Source organism: Dermochelys coriacea, chromosome 8, assembly GCF_009764565.3.
Source record: "Dermochelys coriacea isolate rDerCor1 chromosome 8, rDerCor1.pri.v4, whole genome shotgun sequence".
Lineage (NCBI taxonomy): Eukaryota > Metazoa > Chordata > Testudines > Dermochelyidae > Dermochelys > Dermochelys coriacea.
In genome coordinates, this window is record NC_050075.1 from 94,673,086 (window position 1) to 94,692,346 (window position 19,261).

Sequence of the window (19,261 nt, forward strand, 5' to 3'; positions counted from 1 at the left end):
TGCCCATACAACCATTACACCACAGTATTATGAATAGACATATGTGGAGCCTCATTTTTTTTATCATATATGATTACACATGCATGGACTTCAGGAAAGTGTCACCCCCTAATGCAGAATTCAGCATTGCAGGGATAAATAAAGGACTTGATTCTCAAGCCTGGTTATGGCTCCGGTACTGCTAATCCCTAGAGTTCAAAAACCATGAGTGGCTTAAAAATAAGTGTGTTTTTTAAAATAATCAATTCTGGGTTATTTTTTATTTGCCTCTGGTTGGGGGTAGGAGATTGAGTCTTTAGGGTATTGGATTCGTTTTGTGTTTCCAGACTTTTCTCTGTAACCACATAGGCTTGTAGCTTAGCTTTTATTACCAAAAAAAAAAGAGAGAGAGAGAGAGATTCTCACATCACCACATGACTCTAGCAGCTGGGACCTTAAAAAAGCCACCAAATGTCATGGAACTCGCAATACAGTCACAAGAACTGACACTGTGGCCCCTTTATGCCATACAGGTGCCGTAAAAATGCTATCATCCAGCCAAGAATTCCCCTGGCATCGGGGAATACCCTTGTGGTGCATGTGCTACGTCCGGGCCCTTCGCCTGTTTCCCGTTCCCAGCTTAGGGGCAGGGAAGATGTCAGAGCTCTGCTCCACTGGCTTAGAGACTATTCAGGGGATTAGAACTCTAAATGGAATTAGAGCCGAGGCTGAGGTTAGCCCTGAGATGTTTAGCCAGAATCAGCTCCATTACACTCTCTCCCCCTCCCGCCCCCTTCCTGTGCTGAACAGAAATCTGATACATTGGACCTCATTTGTGTGTTGTCATTTAAACTCTGTCATATATATATGTGCATACACTCTCATACACATACACCAGTGTAGCAACAGTATATAAATCTACAATTAAAAAGGGGCTGTTCTGTAGTACATGGTAAGAAATACTGTATATTAAATTCTCTTTGTATTCCAGTGGCTATGTACAGTGAAAGTGAACTCTCCGGGGTGTTGTTAGCACAGTACTTAAAGAAGGTTTCAGAGTAGCAGCCGTGTTAGTCTGTATTCGCAAAAAGAAAAGGAGTACTTGTGGCACCTTAGAGACTAACAAATTTATTAGAGCATAAGCTGTAACTCACAAAAGCTTATGCTCTAATAAATTTGTTAGTCTCTAAGGTTCCACAAGCACTCCTTTTCTTTTTACTTAAAGAAGGACACTCATTTTTTTAGAGTGTGAATATCAAGCCCTGTTAGTACATATTAAATATAAATTTCAGTGGCAAGCAGGCTGTGTCAACTCTCAAAGCCATGAGTAATGTGGTGACATTTAGTTTAACTGCTTAAGTGGCATTTCTGGGCTTGCAAAGTTTTTTTTTTAATATTTGTGATGTGACTACTCATTCTAAATGAAAAATGGATTGTTCTGGTAATACAACAAGGGAAGGAAGAAACTGATTTTAGCAGTTTAAAACGCTAAATATTGATGCATCTTATTTGTGTGTTTTTTGTTTTGCTCAGGATACAAGAAAAACAATGTGGTGACCACAGGTTAATACCTGTTAACGTGGGCTTTCTTTGTTGTCAGATCTCTTCAGGTTTAACTTTCTTCATTTTTAATACACTTTCTAAATTCATAAGCCACTCCCAACCTCAAGGATGTTCAGATTTGAGGAGTTGTTTAGCCCATTATGAATATGCTATAAGGTATTCAGATCTAAGCCCCAAATTCAAATAAGGTTTTGGTCTCATTCCTGTTTTTAATAACAATAACAGTAGTGTTTAAATGCCAGTCACTGTGCCATTGGGCCAGTCACTGCACAAATAAAGGCAAAAATGTCTGCCTCAAAGAGTCAGAAAAGAAAATTGGAGAAGGGGAACTGATGCAAAATAGCCAAGGTTATTTTAGGCACATGTTAGTCCTATTTGTATTTTCTAACAGGTAAATAAAATAATTGTTTCAGACTAGTTCTGTGTGGGAAGATCTCTGTGTAGAATAGCTTAAAAGGGAATTTTTAAAGAATAGAGAGTAAAACTTAAAAACGAAGGAGAAGTTGTTAGGTACTGTATATAATAGTCACCACTTTGGATTCTTGATTGACTAGAGTCTATCAGAGGTGAACACCTAGAATGAATCTTTCAAATTGCATTTCCATCACAAATAAACACCTAAGGCACAGAGGGAATTCAGAATTAACTCAGCTTCAAATCAAATGGAATAAAATAAGCCTAAAGGAGTCAATACACTTATTTTGATTATCTGAGGAAGCCTACTTTGTATGAAATACTAACAAATGAGAGGATAATTATAATCAAACACTTCTTAAACAACCCACCAACTGTATCAATTACTCTTAAACTTACCCCATACCTCATTTACTGCTATACCATTTATTTAGAAAAAACATTTTAACCACTATTTAAACATAGCAATCCCCAGTGAACTAACAAAGGGGAAGAGGGGGGCTGGAACAGAGAAACTGGTTGAGGGTACAGCTACACTGCAGCTGGAGGTTTAATTTCCAACTCGGATTCACATACACACTAGCGCTGGGGGAGTTAGCATACTTAATATATATAACTCTGTAGCTGTGGTGGCATGGGCTGGCCGCCCAAGTACTTAGCTAGGGTCTCAGATGAATTTGCACTCAGATGGCTAGCCCATCTGCACATCACCTGCACTGCCCTGGCTATGCTGCTATTGTTTATAGGATAGCTTGATCAAAGCTGGTACATGTACATCTATCCAGCTGCAGTGTAGACATGCTTTAAAGATGGAGATTCAAGCCAAAGCTAATGTAGCTGAATACATCTTACATCATGATCTGAATCTTGCCAAGCTCAAACTTGGGTTTACTTCCCCAGTGAGAAATGTCCAAAAGAAGGACCTCTCAAATGGGAGAACCTTCTTTTGGACATTAAAGAGAGTTTTGTCCCATGGGACCAACAACAAGAGACCGTAGCAGAAAGGGTTTAAGGAGAGAAGCAAACTGTCAGTAACCAAGTTAACTAAAGATAAACATCAGCACTTGAACTGAACCTGAAAGTGGTCAGAGAGATAGTGCAGTTACTCTGGGCCAAATACTCATATGGTTTAAATAGATGTAGCTCAGTTGGAGTAAGTGGAGCTAAGCCAACCTAATGCAGTTGAAGATCTGATCCTAAGTGCTTTTAGCAAGCTGTTCCATTAAGGTTAGCAACTGCATTCTGCACCGGCAGAATAGGCCAGTAAATCCAGAGTAACAACAATATGCTATGTGGAGTTACTCCACTGTAACTGAGAAAAGAATATGGTACATGGAGTGCTCTTCAAGATATGGCAATGTTTACCTGTGTATGAATTCACTAGAGATGGGCCTGGTCCAAAATCCCAGATCCAAACATTCCTGGACTTTTGGGAAGTTCAGACCCAACTTTAAACATGGCTCCACTTTTTACAATGGGTTATAAATAAATAATAAATAAACTCCCAGATGTACAAACTCTTTAAGTTTTGAGAAAGTTTGGAACCTGACTCAAGCACTGTGGCTCATGCCCATCTCTAAAATATACAATGGGGACGCTTAAAGAAGTTATTTTGCTTCTACAGCTGTTAGCAGTCTGAATTGTAAATCACCATTTAAGGAAACATCTGTGTATATAATGTTGAAAATTCTGAAAGCTTAAAATATTTAATATGCATTTGATTTGAAATATATTTAACAAAATATAAATATTTCATAAAGATACAAACTGAAGGACTTGACATTTGAACTTCAGTGACCAGCTAACTTCAGAATGTGAATAATTCAGTTCCTTGCCAGGGCATTTTCAGGCAGAGCATCTTTTTAACTGGGGCACTGAGAATCTTATCCTGTCTTACCAAGAATTGGTCTTCTATGTATTGCCTTTTTGGTCTCCAGGTGTCATTTTGCTTTTCTTCTAGTGCCCTCTGGCTTTCTTGCATCACTCAGTTCAGTCTCCTGAACTTTATATACAAAGTTAGCTGAAACACAGTCAAGCAACCTCAGTTCAATGTAAGAGCTACTTTAAATTATTTACTCCAAACCAGAGGGTCTGTTCCTTATCACAACTTGTACAGACAGACGCCTTAAGACTCAACATCCACCCTTGCAAACAAGTAGCTGTGTCAAGCATCTGTCCTCTTATCATGCTAGACCTATGCAGCTTGAATTAGCTGACTGATATTCTGCTCTTTGGAGCGCTCATGACATTCTCAAGAACTCACTAAGAGGAAAGGAGGAAGAAATAAAAAGTAAATTACTTTCTTTACTGGTTAATTACTGTACTTCCTACAGTACTTTATTCTGTCATTTTAACCCACTGAGCTCTATATTAGAGAATAAGATGAGCTGCCATGCACTTTTCATCCTTTTTGACCACTCCCTCTCCTTTCATCCTCTGAAGTTTCAACACCATGATTCCTGAGTCATCACTGTCACTGTCTCATTCATAATCAAAGTACAGAAATATTAACTTAAGTCCTCAGCTGTTGTAAATCAGCATATGTCCATTAACTTCAGTGGAGCTATGCTGATTAACAACAGCTGAGTACCTGGCCTGTTGTTTCTGTAGCAAGGTTTGCAAGGTGTTTTACCAACCCCTCAATATAGGGGTCCCTGCCTCAGAGTTCTACTGTAAATATCTTTGCAATAATTCAAGAAACACAACAAAGTACTTTTCCAACCCCTATTGCATCAACAGATAAAGTGTAGAAGTGCTTTATTGTATTTAGGTATATGAAAGCTACAACTTGCATAACTCTGTAGTCATAGTCTCTAGGCTTTCTTCTGTATAATGTATCTTCCGCTCCCTTGTTTCCACTGAATAGTGAAAAATGTTACAAGAAATTTCATTGCCAGCTGGAGTGGTTTAAAGCCTGCTTTAAGAAGCCAGATTTAAATATTTAATGTTTAAAAGACTAAACCATATGTCATATGTCTACATGGGAAGACTCAGCTTTCATTATAAGGTTTAATACCACCAAGATATGAGGATTAATAGTATTTCCAGTGCCCACCTCTGAGTGGTTACAGCTGACTTTTGTGTTCCTTGCTGAATAAGCTGTGGCGGTGTTTTCATGTAAGACAAGATGCATTTTCCAGTAATTAAAGGCAGCTTTTACATCACGACATAGAGAAATCCCCAGAGACAGGAATTCTACAGAAAGATCCAGGAACCAAGCGTCTTTCCAGATTTCTCTTTTTATATAGTCGAGTGAGAGAGGATCGTTTACTTTCATTGATAAAGATAAATCCTTTTGTATTGAAACGTCTAACCAAAGAAAGACGCAATAAGCCAAATTCTGTCCTCAGTTACACTAATGCAACCCCGGAGAAGTTGCTATTGAACACTCTCCCACGCTCTCTCTAATAGACACCTAATATTTCACCTTTTGGAAGTCTCTCCTCAACAGTAAGTGATGCTGAACGTGAACTGATGGAGGATGCAGTCCAAGTGCCACATGATAATTGGGCACTTGGGGATGTGCAGTGATATGATAGGCAAACTGTTTTCAGGGATGTCCCACTGTAGCACAGTCGAGTTATTACTAATGGTCTGTTATTATGCTGCACATGTGTTTCTTCCATACTACGGTATGGTTACTTTTCAAATGGTTTTGCAGAGCAATCATTGTAGATGCAGGAGTATGGCTGAGGGCAGAATCTGACTAAGAATTACCATGGTTGTAAAACCTGTAAAGAATTGGGAGAGATGACTAGATGAAGTGATGGTCAAAATCAAGAAATATAATCTGTTGGCTAAAGCCTGAGGTCTTTATTCAAGGCCTAAGCCTTTCAATTTTTATATCAAGAATGCTTTCTGGATTTATAGTGAGGTTCTGGGGCTAACAGCCTAAACCTGATTTCATGCTTCCCTTAACTTCAGTAGGAATTCCTCACATACAGAGTCTACAATATTGGGCCCCATATATATAATATGTCATACTTTCTTCATCTGGAATTGCTTTTTGCCCGAATTTTATTATCAGAGACACAGGAGAACCACCCTTTCAGGCTATTTTTAAACTTCCAGTGAATTGCTGACTGGTGGGTTTGTCATCAGGTAACAGGGCTGCCACTTCCTGAGCAGTCCCTCGTGACCAGAATTCCCTTTGCAGCAGCTGTCCCTGTGTGCTCCCTCTTCAGGGACCCTTACAAACTCCCCCCACGGCATCTTAGAAGTTCTGCTGCCTTCTGCTTGGTGCTGGTGTAATGCCGGGAAATACTTCCAAACTGCCCCACCAATAAAGTCCATCACTGCAGCCCAAAAGTTCACACTTATCTCTGGCTCTTCTGCCAACCACACACAGCTACAGCCTGCTTTTCACAGGGCTGCTTCTCATGGCTGTCTCTCCCTGGAATTTAGCCTTCTGGCTCTGACCTCCTTCTCTTGTCAATGTCTTTACTATTCTGAAGGAGAAAGCAGTCTATATACTGCCCTCCTCCAGAGAGCTCCTCCCGATTGGCTGGAAAAGAAGGGAGTCCTGTCCAATCCTACATGACAGGGCTCCTGATCTCAGGCCCTTAATGGAATAGTGTTCTGGGGTTTCCCCTACATCCAACTCCTAATTCCCCAGGACTCCTGGCTCTCTTCCGCTGTCAGCCCATTTCCTGGGCCTTCGTTATTCCAGCTTCCTGGAATGGCATCTTCTGGCCCCCTCTACTCTTAAACAGATCACAGATTAAACTTTAATTCATTTGCTCTTGTGGTTCTCATTATGTGGCAAAAATCATTCTCATTATGTTGCAGAAATCATTCTCCCACTTTAAAACAGTTATGTTTATCACACTGAAATTTAGTCCTCTGGTGACAATTAAGTCAAGTGATTAGCTATGATTTTTATAGCCAACAGTGGGATTTTTAGTATATTCCATTATACATACATTTACACACAACCGTGTAGATTTAGATTTATCTTAGATTCATTAATACCAGCATTTTAAAAAATATTCTCTTGCAGATTATAGAAAGGGTATTTGTAATCTTAGATATGCATTTATTAATTTACAAATACACTTTTCAAAAGCCATAGTTTTACCTAGTTAAATAGACATTGTATTTTGCTGCATATATTATTTGCTTTTAGAGCCTTTTCTTACCCCACATATATATTATCAAATTATTTAGCTGAGAATGCCAACTCCCTCCCCCATTGTAGTCAATAAAGATTCCCATTAACTTCAGTGGGAGCAGGAGCAGGCACCATAATGAATTTTTGTAGCTAAACTTATCAATCCCTTAAAGAGTAACTATTTCTAATGTCTGCACTGATGTAGCCTTATACATGACAGAACTGGCATTGTACAAGAATGTACTACAGGCAAGTGTAGTGTATATTTGCACTTTATGTTAGCAGCATTCAAATGCACCATTTTTAAACATGTGATTTGTTATCTTTGAGGTGAATACAGCAGCTTGCTACAAGACTGAAAGGTTTTTCATTTCCATAGTGAAGTCAATAATTATGGAGGTTATCGTTGTCATGCTCAGAACTCATGTCATTTTCATAAATCATTCATTTCATTGTCATAAATCATGCTTTACAGCTGCAGAATGGAAATTTATTGCTGGACATTGATGAAAATCTTGTTACAGTCACTCAGGTAAGATTATGACACCAAAAATGTGAAAGGGAAATGTAAATGAAATCACCACTAGAATTAGTGCAATTTGAAAATGTTCAATTTGGGTTTAGAATGTAGCTAATGCCAAGTACAGATAATTTAAAAAGAAATTATATAGTTGGAAAATTCCTCTGTTTGGTGACCCAGAAAGTGAAACTGTTTAAAACCAATGAAAGGTAAAGATTAGCTGCCAAAATGTCTGCCAATGGCTGAAATTCCAATTATGTTAAAGGAGCTGTACTCATTTAGACCAGTAGAGAATTTAGCCCTAGCGAGGATCCAGAACTAGAACTCCTCATCCAAACAATCCCAGACTTTGTGGGATTTGAAATCCAGATTCAAATGTTGCAGTTTAAGCCTCTCTAACAAGTATCCTCAAAAGTTATTTTCACGCTAAATTACAATTTACATTTGCTGACATAGCTTTCTAGCATTTGTTGTACACAAAGTTGCAGTCATGCCAATATGTTGCTCTTTTTCTGGGGTCACCATATAGAAGGGCTTATTAGAATAAACAGTAATGGCAACTCAATAGTGCTCTATCCAGCAATTGGTTTATATAGTCCCCATTGCTGTGATATCAGAGAGGCTCTCGTGAGCTCCTTGGAGTTTTACCTGAGATGAATTTCCACAGGTGCACACATCTTAAAGCACTTTGAAAAATATCATTATCTCCATTTTACAGAGTGACAGTCACAGAGCGGTTATGTGACCTGCTGCTGTTGAACTAAATGCTGAAATCTTGAGTTCAAAAAAATTCATTGTGTTAAATTCTCAGTTATACTTATTCTACATTAGGCTAGAATATGAATCATGGGATTCATTCTAATGTAGATTCATTAATTATTCTACATTAGGCTAGATTAATATGAATCGTGGGATAAGGGTTCCATCAAAACTTCTGCCCCTCGCCCATACAAACTCTTCCACCCAAGTTGACAACCTCGATAGTCTCACTACCTGGTACCCCTTGCAGTCACTGGCTGCTCTGCTTCTCACTTTCTCTCCCTTATGGTGGGAGAGGAAGGCTTGGAGGATCTTTCCCTGTGGGCAGGAAAACCCACACGGTCTCATCTATGAAGGCACATGTTTCTTTAGAATGCTAGCAGGAAGTCAGACAAGAGGAAGGCTGCGGGAGGTTCTAGCCAGAAGCTTTACAGTGATGCAGAGACAGAAGTTTTAGGGACAACCTCAAACAAGCAATTTAGAGTTCTTAGAAGGAAGTGACTCTGTGCTATTGTCAAAACCCCCGCAGTCATTGGTGGCAGCTGGTAGGCATGAAGTTTCATCTGAAATGATTAAATTATGTTATTCAGATTTTTCTAGACATTGCTAAGATTAAATGGTTAGCAATTTTGTGCACAGTACTAGAGTGGATCTGCTTTTTCTCTTGGAGAGACTAGTTCTATAGTTCTTCTATTAGAACTCAAGAAAATAAGTGCAGCCTTAAAAAATGAAGGGGGCTAATCCTCTCCCCATATACATGCGTAAATCCCATTCACATGACTATAATAAGAATTACGCTCACACTCTTGAAAGGAAATATAGACCTTTAGTGGAAAATGTATTAGCATATCACCAAAACACAAAATGGTCTATTTAACACAATACAGAATGTGAGGAGATGTGAAATAATTCATTCCTAGGCTGAGTGCCATTAATGCAGCTAGACTAATTCAAGGCAGAGAGTGTGTAACTTACTGTAGCATTGCCTCTTTTTTAAACAATACATATATAAAAAAAATATAAAAATCACTAAAACTATTGTATTTTGAATCAGTAGCCTTCCTCCTTAAAAGATCATTCGTGGCAAAAGGCTGGGAGCTGATGAAATGAGGAGAACCTTTAACATTTGCCCTCTTTTTGTTTCATGTAAGATGATTCAGAAAATAGAATGTGGCCCAATTGTCCTAAGTGCTAAGCATCGGCTACTCCCATGGCCCTATATGATTTAGGACTCAGCAGAATTCCAAGCCTATCATCAACTCTCCTATTGAATTAGAGCACTGCAGAGTTGTCTCCAGACCTTGTGATCCCACCTAAAGTGGGGGATGGGACAAGAAACAGAGCTAAGATAGATGTTCAATCTCATTAAAATTTAAAAGCCTGATTTTTCATTTTCTTGGGCTCCAGAAGAAGCCACAAGAGAAGTGGAGGAAAGGAGGAAAACCTCACTGAATTCCCCTCCGAGCATTCCCTGTAATATCCCTTTGGTGAGAAAAGTAGACGGTAGATTTTAAACGCTTCCATGTGAAGCTAGGAACTGATCTGCCTGTTTGGCTTCTTGCTTCAGTGGCCCTTACCACTGACAGAACAGATGTGCAGTGCCATTGGCTGAGTCCCCCAACATCTGCCCCGTGGCTCTGATGGAGAGCACCCATAGTTATGCAAGTCCTAAGTGTTATTATTTGCTCTGTTACCTCCCACCCAGATTGTGCATGGAGTTTTAGGTGGAGAGCAGTGGAAGTTCCATGGATACCTCAACTCTCAGAACCATTTGGAGTTCCTGAATATTTTGGTTCTTTCTGGTTATAACTGTGGCCCAAACTCTGTAACCTTTGCCTGTCGAGTAATCTATACTGAAAACTCCCATAACTTCAGTGTGGTTACTTATTTGAATAAGGGATGCAGGATAAAGCTTTGGAAAAACTACTGTTCTTAAATGGACACTTTTAAAACTTGTCAGAAGTGGGAGCTGCTCAGAGCTTTGGATTCCCACCAGAATCCTTCAAAGCGATGTGTCTAGAGATTAATATAAAATGAAACTATGAAGATTTTTACCCTGCTATTTTTCAGAGGTTGGGTGAAACGGGGGGGCTATTCCTGCTCTAAATTATAAGGTTGGTGGGGGGAGGCAGTTTGACTCCAGAATCTTGACCAGTAATTAATTGTTAAAGCTAGTCATAAAATGGTGAGTATTTTCCTTGGGAAAAAAATTAAAGTAACAAAAATTCCCCCTGCCTTTTTTTGGTAATTTTCACAGGAATTTTCCAGTTTTACAATGGAAAAAAATCAAATACCACACATTTTTTTGTTGGGAAGGTTCATGTTTTCATCACAAAACTGGAAAAATTTTGAAAGGAACAAAAATTTTCATTTCCAGCAAATTTATTTCTCAAAAAGAAAAAAGTATCCCACCTAAACAATTTCAACCAGCTCTATTAATTGTGTATAAATTTCACTCCTCTGAATACTCATCAATTTATCATGTCATCTTGTTTTCCCAGACTGTTTCATAATGGGACAATAATTCACGCTGCACAGATACAGTAGTAATCTGACTTTGTGCAATGCAACAGGAAATGTGATAAGTCCCTTTAAAAATTAAATATACAAATAATTTTGGGAGGATAGTACTCCAGCAACTGATCCCACTTATGATCAATGCCTAAATACCTTCAAGCAGCTCTTTTTGATCAAAATACTTAAATTAAATTAGTTATATACTTTCATAAGAGTTCGGTACAGGAGGAATCATTAATATTATATGGCAGATGTAAATACTTGATCACTATCAAGTTTCAAGCTATTTTGGCTTGTGTACTGTAGAAGACACAGTCAAAGCAAGGCTTCCTCAGAACTGCTTGGGTTTCCATGTCATTAGTGGCTCTGTCCAGTCTAAATTCATCTCTGAGTGCTGAGTCTGAGCTTCGGCCGATACTTTGCCCATGTAGCCACTGAGGCTGCTATAGGTTATGAACGGGGTTTCCCCCTTCTGGTCCAACTAAGAGAGACCTCTTTGGTTGATCTGTTTCAAAACCAAACCCCAAATGGAGTCCCTGGTAAAACATTTCTAGCATGAAATTAATTTAGAGCTATCCAGTCATAATGCCTAATTGTGTCTCCCCTCATCCCCTAGGGCTCATGCAGGCCACATCCCATGGGGAAGGGGGGGGTCTCATCCAACTCCATAGCAACATCTGACCCACTTCCCCTGGACCCCATAGAGGTTGTAGTCTGGGGCTTGAGAGATCAGAGATGGGGCCATGGTGTAAGGGTTGGGTGGCAATGGGACATACACACATCCCCTGTGCCCAGTGAAGCTAAGAGCGGAAAGAGAATATAGCCCCATTGTGGATGCTTTCTGTCTGCCCTATCCCCTTCTGTGGTGGATCCCCGATAAGAGAGTTTCCCAGGGGCTGTTTGAGCTCCCCTAGGTTTGTGAGCCAGCCCCATGGCCTAGTCCGTCCCCACAGAGGGGACAATCAAGGCATAAATAGCTTTATTTTGGATAGGTGATATGAATTCATTACTTGTTTACAGTCTAATGCATCCTCTTCCTTGATTCTCCTTAAAGGATAAGTACAGATGTACTCTTCTCTTTGCAGGCTGTTACCCAACTAGAGCTTTTTGGGGACATGTCCACTCCTCCTGATGTAACCTCTCCCCCAGTAAGTACCCAGGGAAAATTGCCCTGTCTTTTTCTACCTTGCCGGTAAAAAGCAGGTTTATTGTAGCCTTATCTAGAAATGCAGGATGGTGAATAGCATGCACTCCAAATACAAAGGATTTCAAAGTGTTTTTTCAAACAGTGGTGAAATAAAGGTGAACTAGGAAGCAAACATATTCAAAAAGGAAAAAATCGTTTTCTCCAATCACTGCTTGTCACGGGGTGCTCTACTCACCGCTGGCACATCTGCTTCCGACCACATCTGGAGATTAACTCTGCCAGGCTGATGCCTCTTCTTGCGGTTGCACTCCATCACTCCCTGTCTTGCTCTCTCAGGACTCAACTGCTTCCACTTCATGGATTGGTCCTCCAGTCAGGTCACTGTGGATTTCCCCTGCCGGGGAAATCACATGCATCAATGTCTCTTAGGACCCACTGTCTCTCACAGTCTTCTCTTTCACTGCCCTAATGGTGCCACTTCCCCCGTAGTTGGTAGGGAAACTCAGGCCTGCCCTCTACAAGGGGTTCCAGCCCAGGGACTCTACAACAAGTAATCAGGTCCTATCCCTTACAGTGTATCCCTGGGCTATTTCCTACCTTGCCATCTGTCACCGTAACTGTGACTGCAGCGTCTCTCTCTCTCTCTCTCTCTCTCTCTGCAGCCCCATTATCCTCTCAGCTACTGGGCCCCTCCTGTTCTTGTGCAGCTGAGCTTCCTTTTTAATTAATCCTCATTGCTCCCTGGCTCTTCCTCCAGATACAGCCAATGCAGTTAATTGGCCTACCCAGCCACTACAACCCCTTCGGGGCTTGTGTAGGCTGAACACCCCATCACACTGCTCCTTTGTGATGTGCAAAGATGGCCTCAATTTTTTTTTTTAAATAGAGATCTGAATTGTGATGTCATACAGGGCTGTAACCTGAGCTGCAGCTCCCATCACTTCCATTTAGCAGCGGCATCTGCTGTGTGGGACTCTGTCTAAAACTCAGTTGTTTGGGAAGGAGAGCGTCAGATATGGTTACAACTTTGAATGACATCACTCTTTGGAACCTCCAAAGATCATATCCGAGTCCTTCAGCTAAGGGAGGGAAGAAGGACCTAAAAACAACTGAAAAATAAAAATGTGTGTGTTATTTTAAGATGGAAGCCTTTGAAACAAGCTGTCTTCATTATAAAGTAGAAAGAGAGAATTTTTCCAGTTCATTTTTAAGCCTCAAAACAGATTGTGACATAGGGGAATATTAATATTCTCCTTTTCCAGATGGGGAAACTGAGGCACTGTGCATTAAGGTAACAAAGGAATTTTGTGGCACATCTAGGAAGAGAGTTCAGATCTCCCATCTTCTAATCCTTATCTTTAACAATGAGACCAGGCTTCTTCTGACATGCAAGACTTTGCCTCTAGGCCTATGGATGAACTGGAGCAATAATTAACCATTCTTCTGTAATACAGTAATTTCACCCTGTTTTAAAATCCTTTCTGCATTATTTTCTGTGTCTGTTGTTTACATCAATCCTCAGTTAAACTATTAAGCCTCAGAATAACAGACTTCTATTTCTTAATAAACAGGTGCTGTCAGAAATTTGCACATGATACATGATTATGCAGGTTATATTGTTCTTTTTCTTCATGGCCTAAGAGCTCTGTATTTTTTCTCTCTTTTCCTGTTGTCTTCTGTCTTATGGTGCTGATGATCTTTTTCCTGCTGCTTCTTTACATCTACATCTCTCTTTTTTTGGAGATAAAGGTGATGTGGCACCTCAGTGCGTGCCAATTGCTGATTGCAGAAACAGTAGCTGATATGTCACTGTTGTATTTTATTCCTGTCTCATTTTGTAGACTCCTGCAACTCCAGGTGATGCCTTTATCCCATCTTCATGCCAGTCACTTCCTGCTAGTACAGACACGTTTGGTTCTGTACCTTTCAACACTGCTGCTGTACCCTCAGGTAAGAACCCGATAGGATTATTTAAAGACTAATTTTAGGGCTGGTTATTTTTAAAATATTAGCTCAACTAAACTGTGGAACTCAGGTATCTGTTCTGTTTTATGCCTCAACATCCAAAACATAAGGGTTAAAAAAAAGTTTTCCACTATAGAAATGTGAAAGTACAGCCTGTCTTACATCAATGTACTTACTTGCAGTAGTGTCTTACAGTACTGTACTTCAGGACAAAGAAAATCCAAATCAGTACCAAGTCGAACCTTCAGTATATTGAGTTTTCTAACATCCAATGAAGTAAAGAAAGATCTGGGACTAAAAAATCTCTGGAAGTTAAAGTATATAGTTTACATACCTATAAGCTATTGTTGTAATAGGAGAGGGAAAGATATTTAGCTTTGAATTTCCAGTAATAACTGTGGACATTCTGAACTATATACAGTAAATGATGGCACAGCAAGAAACATGAAAAATTTGTGACGGTTTTAAAAGCTATTCCATGTAGCCAAAGTGTGACATTTCAGCTAGGCTTTGCTTTGTTCCTCAAAGTGCTCAAAATTCAGAGTTCATGTAAGATTCTGCACTGACATGCAGAAGATGTGGGTTTGACTTCTGGTCTTGCTCTCTGGGATGCCAGGGGCTGGGAGCATTGCAAACACAGCTCATTCCATCCCATTTGGGAAGGAGAAAAAGGAGTGTCTTGAATCATTCAACAGTAGTTTTCTGGATGGTTAACACCTTCAGTGCTATAATGTACTGCATCATCTGTCCTGAAATGTAACACAGTGGAAATCTTTTACTGTATCAATGTTCCATTATTATGTTAGCACTTGAAAGTAACATACCTGATACATGGAATAGAACCAGCTAAGCACTTTGATCCTGTTTGTTAACTGGTTATGGAAAACTCTGATGTACTTCCAAAGAAGTACCCTCCTGTGTCCTTTCGTCTTTACTACAAAGCAGTGTTTTGGGGTTATGGAGTAGCAAATTCCTCATTGCTCTGACAAAGTTGCGGAGACTACTACTTCACATTCCCCATCATAACCATTTGTTGAAATACATATTTAGCTATGTTATTGTTATCCTTAGCTAAATGATTCCAAGATCAATTGCTTATGATTTTTGTTTTGCTGTCTTACTCCTTTACAGTTTGCATTTCAGTAAACCCAGAAATAAACCAAAAGTAAATGGTAAAAGCAGGGTAAGGCAAACTTATAGGTCAAGAAAAGGTTTCTTTTCTGCTGCTATACCAGTAAAAAGAAGAGGAAAGAGAGATCCAACATTGTAAAATATTAACAATAAATTAAAATTGTTAATGTAGCACTTGGGTCTCGTATTAATATAACATCATTTTGTATTAGTAAAACATAAGCACTGTCACTTAGTTTCTTCTTTAATAGAGGTTTTCAGGGTAGAATTTCAGAAATCCTTTTATATTAAACACAGTAGAAAACTCTGGATTCATCTGCTTTTTTTCTTTTTAATTGTAAATGACAAACTAAAGGTCTAGTCATATAGTCCAGACTCAGCCAAGATTCCCATTAGTTTGACAGGGAAGCTTTGTCTGAGCAGCGTCAAATCAAAATTAGAATGTTTTAATGACTCCAGTTTTTAATATTCAACTCTTTCCCCCAGCTAGAAGGTTTTCATTATAAGCTATTACCCAACACAGTTTTTTGGCATCTATTATACATACCTCTGATTTTTCATATATGTTTTTTTAATTCATAGTGTGCATGCTTAGCAGCTTCTGGGTGTTGAAGTAGCCAAGCATGCTTTTTCATCTGCATTTGGTGAAGTTATACCTTTATCTTTTATAGATCTTGCCTCAGTTATCTATACTTTTGTAACTTTCAGATAGGATTATTGCAAAGTGTTCTACTTAGTGCCAAGCCTGAAGACCATTAAGAAACATGAACTATTTGAAATTTAGCCATTCCTTTACTTAGAGTTGCTTCTCAGAAGGAGCCCATGTGCTTCATAATCTGCACTGTGTTCATTTCTGGGTGCAATTTAAAAGGTTGGTTTTCCTCTACAAAGCCCTTAATGGTTTGAGTCCTGCCCCCCTCAGAGAAAACCTCCATTATCATGAGATACAGTAGCAGTTGCAATCAAAGCAGGTCCCTGAGCTAACCGTCCTCTGGCTTGAACCGGAATGGTAAATTTGATGGCTCCCATCTGGGCTGACATATTAAGGATTGAACCAGGGACCTCCAGAGCAAAAAGCATGAGCTGCTATAGCATGAGCTAACAAGGTAGAGTTCTTTAGTGAGGCTGTAACAGACTCCTGTTCTCTGTGGATCTGGCATAGAAGTGGGGTAGAGTTACACAAGATGGCATTTTTTGTGAGGAGTCCTCTGCTCTGGCACTCAAGTTACTCTTTCATCTACCAAAACCCAGGTTAGCTGATTTTCAAGGCAAACTGTGTTCCAACATGCCACCTTTTCTCTCTAGTTTATGGGAAGGGGGAGGATTCATGTGATTTGAGGAGGAGGGAAATAATTTTTTTTGTTCTAATGAGTGTGGATGGGGATTATTATTAAAGTCAGTCCAGTTACGCTTTATTTATTGAACTGTTTGTACACCTGCCAAGAGCACGGGATTGACACATTTAAGGAAGTGATGTAAATTGGTAAAAGTCCCTGTGACTCCTAACACAGTCTATGTATTTCTGACTAACAGTGTTTCCTGTACCACATCCTCTTGCTGTTCATATTCATGCGCTAAAACAATCCTATTGTTATTCTTTAAGGTTATGTTGCAATGGGAGCTGTCCTGCCCTCCTTCTGGGGACAGCAACCCCTCGTTCAACAACAATTGGCCATGAGTGCTCAGCCTCCAGTTGCTCAGGTGATGCAGGGAGGACAGCCAATAGCATGGGGCCAACCTGGTATTTTTTCTCCTACCCAGCAACCATGGCCATCTGTAGCTGGTCAGTTCCAACCAACTGCCTTCATGCCAACACAAACTGTTATGCCTTTACAAGCAGCCATGTTTCAAGGTACCATTGCTCCCATAGCTACTGTTCCACCCACAAGCGATTCCACCAGATCAAGTCCACAGACAGACAGGCCCAGACAGAAAATGGGAAAAGAAATGTTCAAAGATTTCCAGATGGCTCAGCCTCCGCCAGTGCCATCAAGAAAACCAGACCAGCCTTCCCTCAGTTGTACCTCAGAGGCCTTCTCCAGCTATTTTAACAAAGTCGGGATGGCACAGGATGCAGATGATTGTGATGACTTTGATATCTCTCAATTAAATTTGACTCCTGTGACTTCTACAACGCCATCTACAAATTCACGTAAGTACCCAAATCCTTCCAGTCGCAGTCTCTTCCTCAAATGTGATCGTCTCCTCAAAGCTTTTCCCTTTTCTCTGGTGTACTATGTTGGACTACACGTGAGCTTAGTATCTTCATGCAAGATCAAGCTTGTTAGTGGCATCCTGGAGCTAGGGAAACGTGATTTAGGTTACAAATTACAGAGGCGTTTGAAATCAACAACTTCAAAGGTTGAAAGCTAAAATTTAATTTTTAATAAAACAGTAATCGGTCTGCTCTTCAAAATATGCCTAAACTAAGCACATTTAAACTGGTTTGGAAAATATTAAAACTATTGATGAGAAAATATTCATGCAGTAGGGGTGAAATTCATCCCTACAGGGGACCATTTTAAGTCCCACTCCAGCTGTATTTTTGGAGACTTCAGTAGGATTTAAGTGGTGAACAGGCCTTCTTCAGGCCCTCAGTACTGGAGTGAATTTCACTCTAGGTGCATAAATGTGCTAATACTGTGGGGTTGCAAAAAATTGTTTATAAAGAGATTCCATTATACGAGTGCTAACACTGGTATAGATCTAACTCCCATGGAAGCCAACAGGTGTCTGTTGAGTTGCATAGGAGCTAGATTGAACTTAATAACACTAATCATAGAAGACTCAAAGAAGGACCAACACCAACTAAAACATCTGTCATCTGCCACCACTGAGAACAGCCCAGCAAGCCATCCCAATGTGCAGAAAGAATAGCAAATATGGCACGTGACCAGGTTGGCTTAACAGAGAAATGTTTGGTGAGCTTAAACACAAAAAGGAAGCTTACAAGAAGTGGAAACTTGGACAGATGACTAGGGAGGAGTATAAAGATATTGCTTGACCATGCAGGGGTGTAATCAGGAAGGCCAAAGTTACAATTGGGTAACAAGAAGGGTTTCTACAGGTATGTTAGCAACAAGAAGGTCAGGGAAAGTGTGGGACCCTTGCTGAATGGGGGAGGCAACCTAGTGACAGATGATTTGGAAAAAGCTGAAGTACTCAATGCTTTTTTTGCCTCGGTCTTCACCGACAAGGTCAGCTCCCAGACTGCTGCACTGGGCAGCACAGTATGGGGAGGATGTGAGCAGCCCTCAGTGGTGAAAGAACAGGTTAAGGACTATTTAGAAAAGCTGGACATACACAAGTCCATAGGGCTGGTTGCAGTGTATCCGAGGGTGCTGAGAGAGTTGGCTGATGTGATTGCAGAGCCATTGGCCATTATCTTTGAAAACTCAAGGTGATCGGGGGAGGTCTCAAACAATTGGAAAAAGACAAATATAGTGCCCATCTTTAAAAAAGGGAAGAAGGAGAATCTGGGGAACTACAGACCAGTCAGCCTCACCTGAGTCCCTGAAAAATCATGGAGCCAGGTCCTCAAGGAATCCATTTGGAAGCACTTGGAGGAGAGAAAGGTGATCAGGAACAGTCAACATGGATTCACCAAGGGCAAGTCATACCTGACCAACCAGATTGCCTTTGATGATGAGATAACTGGCTCTGTGGATATGGGGAAAGCAGTGGATGTGATATATCTTGATTTTAGCAAAGTTTTTGATACGATCCCCACAGTATTCTTGCCAGCAAGTTAAAAAAGTATGAATTGGATGAATGGACTATAAGGTGGATAGAAAGCGGACTAGATCGTAGGACTCAACCGCTCAATGTCTAGTTGGCAGCTGGTATCAAGCAGAGTGCCCCAGGAGTCGGTCCTGGGGCCAGTTTTGTTTAACATCTTCATTAATGATCTGGATGATGGGATGGTTTGCACCCTCAGCAAGTCTGTGGATGACGCTAAGCTGGGAGGAGAGGTAGATATGCTGGAGGGTAGGGACAGGGTCCAAAGTGACCTAGACAAATTGGAGGATTGGGCTAAAAGAAATCTGATGAGGTTCAACAAGAACAAGTGCAGAGTCCTGCACTTAGGACGGAAGAATCCCATGCACCGCTACAGGCTGGGGACCAACTGGCTAAGCGGCAGTTTGGCAGAAAAAGA

General features: G+C 40.3%; 1 protein-coding gene and 1 long non-coding RNA gene across 12 annotated transcripts in view; one reads left to right on the forward strand and one right to left on the reverse strand.

The window, feature by feature from the left end:
- Positions 1–13,105, reverse strand: part of LOC122455439 — a 36,277-nt gene extending 23,172 nt beyond the window's left edge. The window contains exons 1-3 of the long non-coding RNA XR_006273645.1: positions 12,582–13,105; positions 12,245–12,403; positions 3,854–4,218 (exon numbers count right to left, since the gene is read on the reverse strand). This is a non-coding gene — a long non-coding RNA (uncharacterized LOC122455439). The remainder of the gene's footprint in view (positions 1–3,853; positions 4,219–12,244; positions 12,404–12,581) is intronic.
- DAB1 (DAB adaptor protein 1) overlaps positions 1–19,261 on the forward strand; it is a 703,351-nt gene that overhangs the window by 669,387 nt on the left and 14,703 nt on the right. For 7 of the 11 annotated variants that reach the window (XM_043490444.1, XM_043490445.1, XM_043490450.1 and 4 more), the window contains 4 exons: positions 7,542–7,598; positions 11,948–12,010; positions 13,851–13,959; positions 16,709–17,257. In XM_043490444.1, coding sequence (XP_043346379.1) covers positions 7,542–7,598; positions 11,948–12,010; positions 13,851–13,959; positions 16,709–17,257 — 778 coding nt within the window. The remainder of the gene's footprint in view (positions 1–7,541; positions 7,599–11,947; positions 12,011–13,850; positions 13,960–16,708; positions 17,258–19,261) is intronic. The other 4 variants (XM_038414579.2, XM_043490447.1, XM_043490451.1 and 1 more) reach the window with 1 other exon arrangement.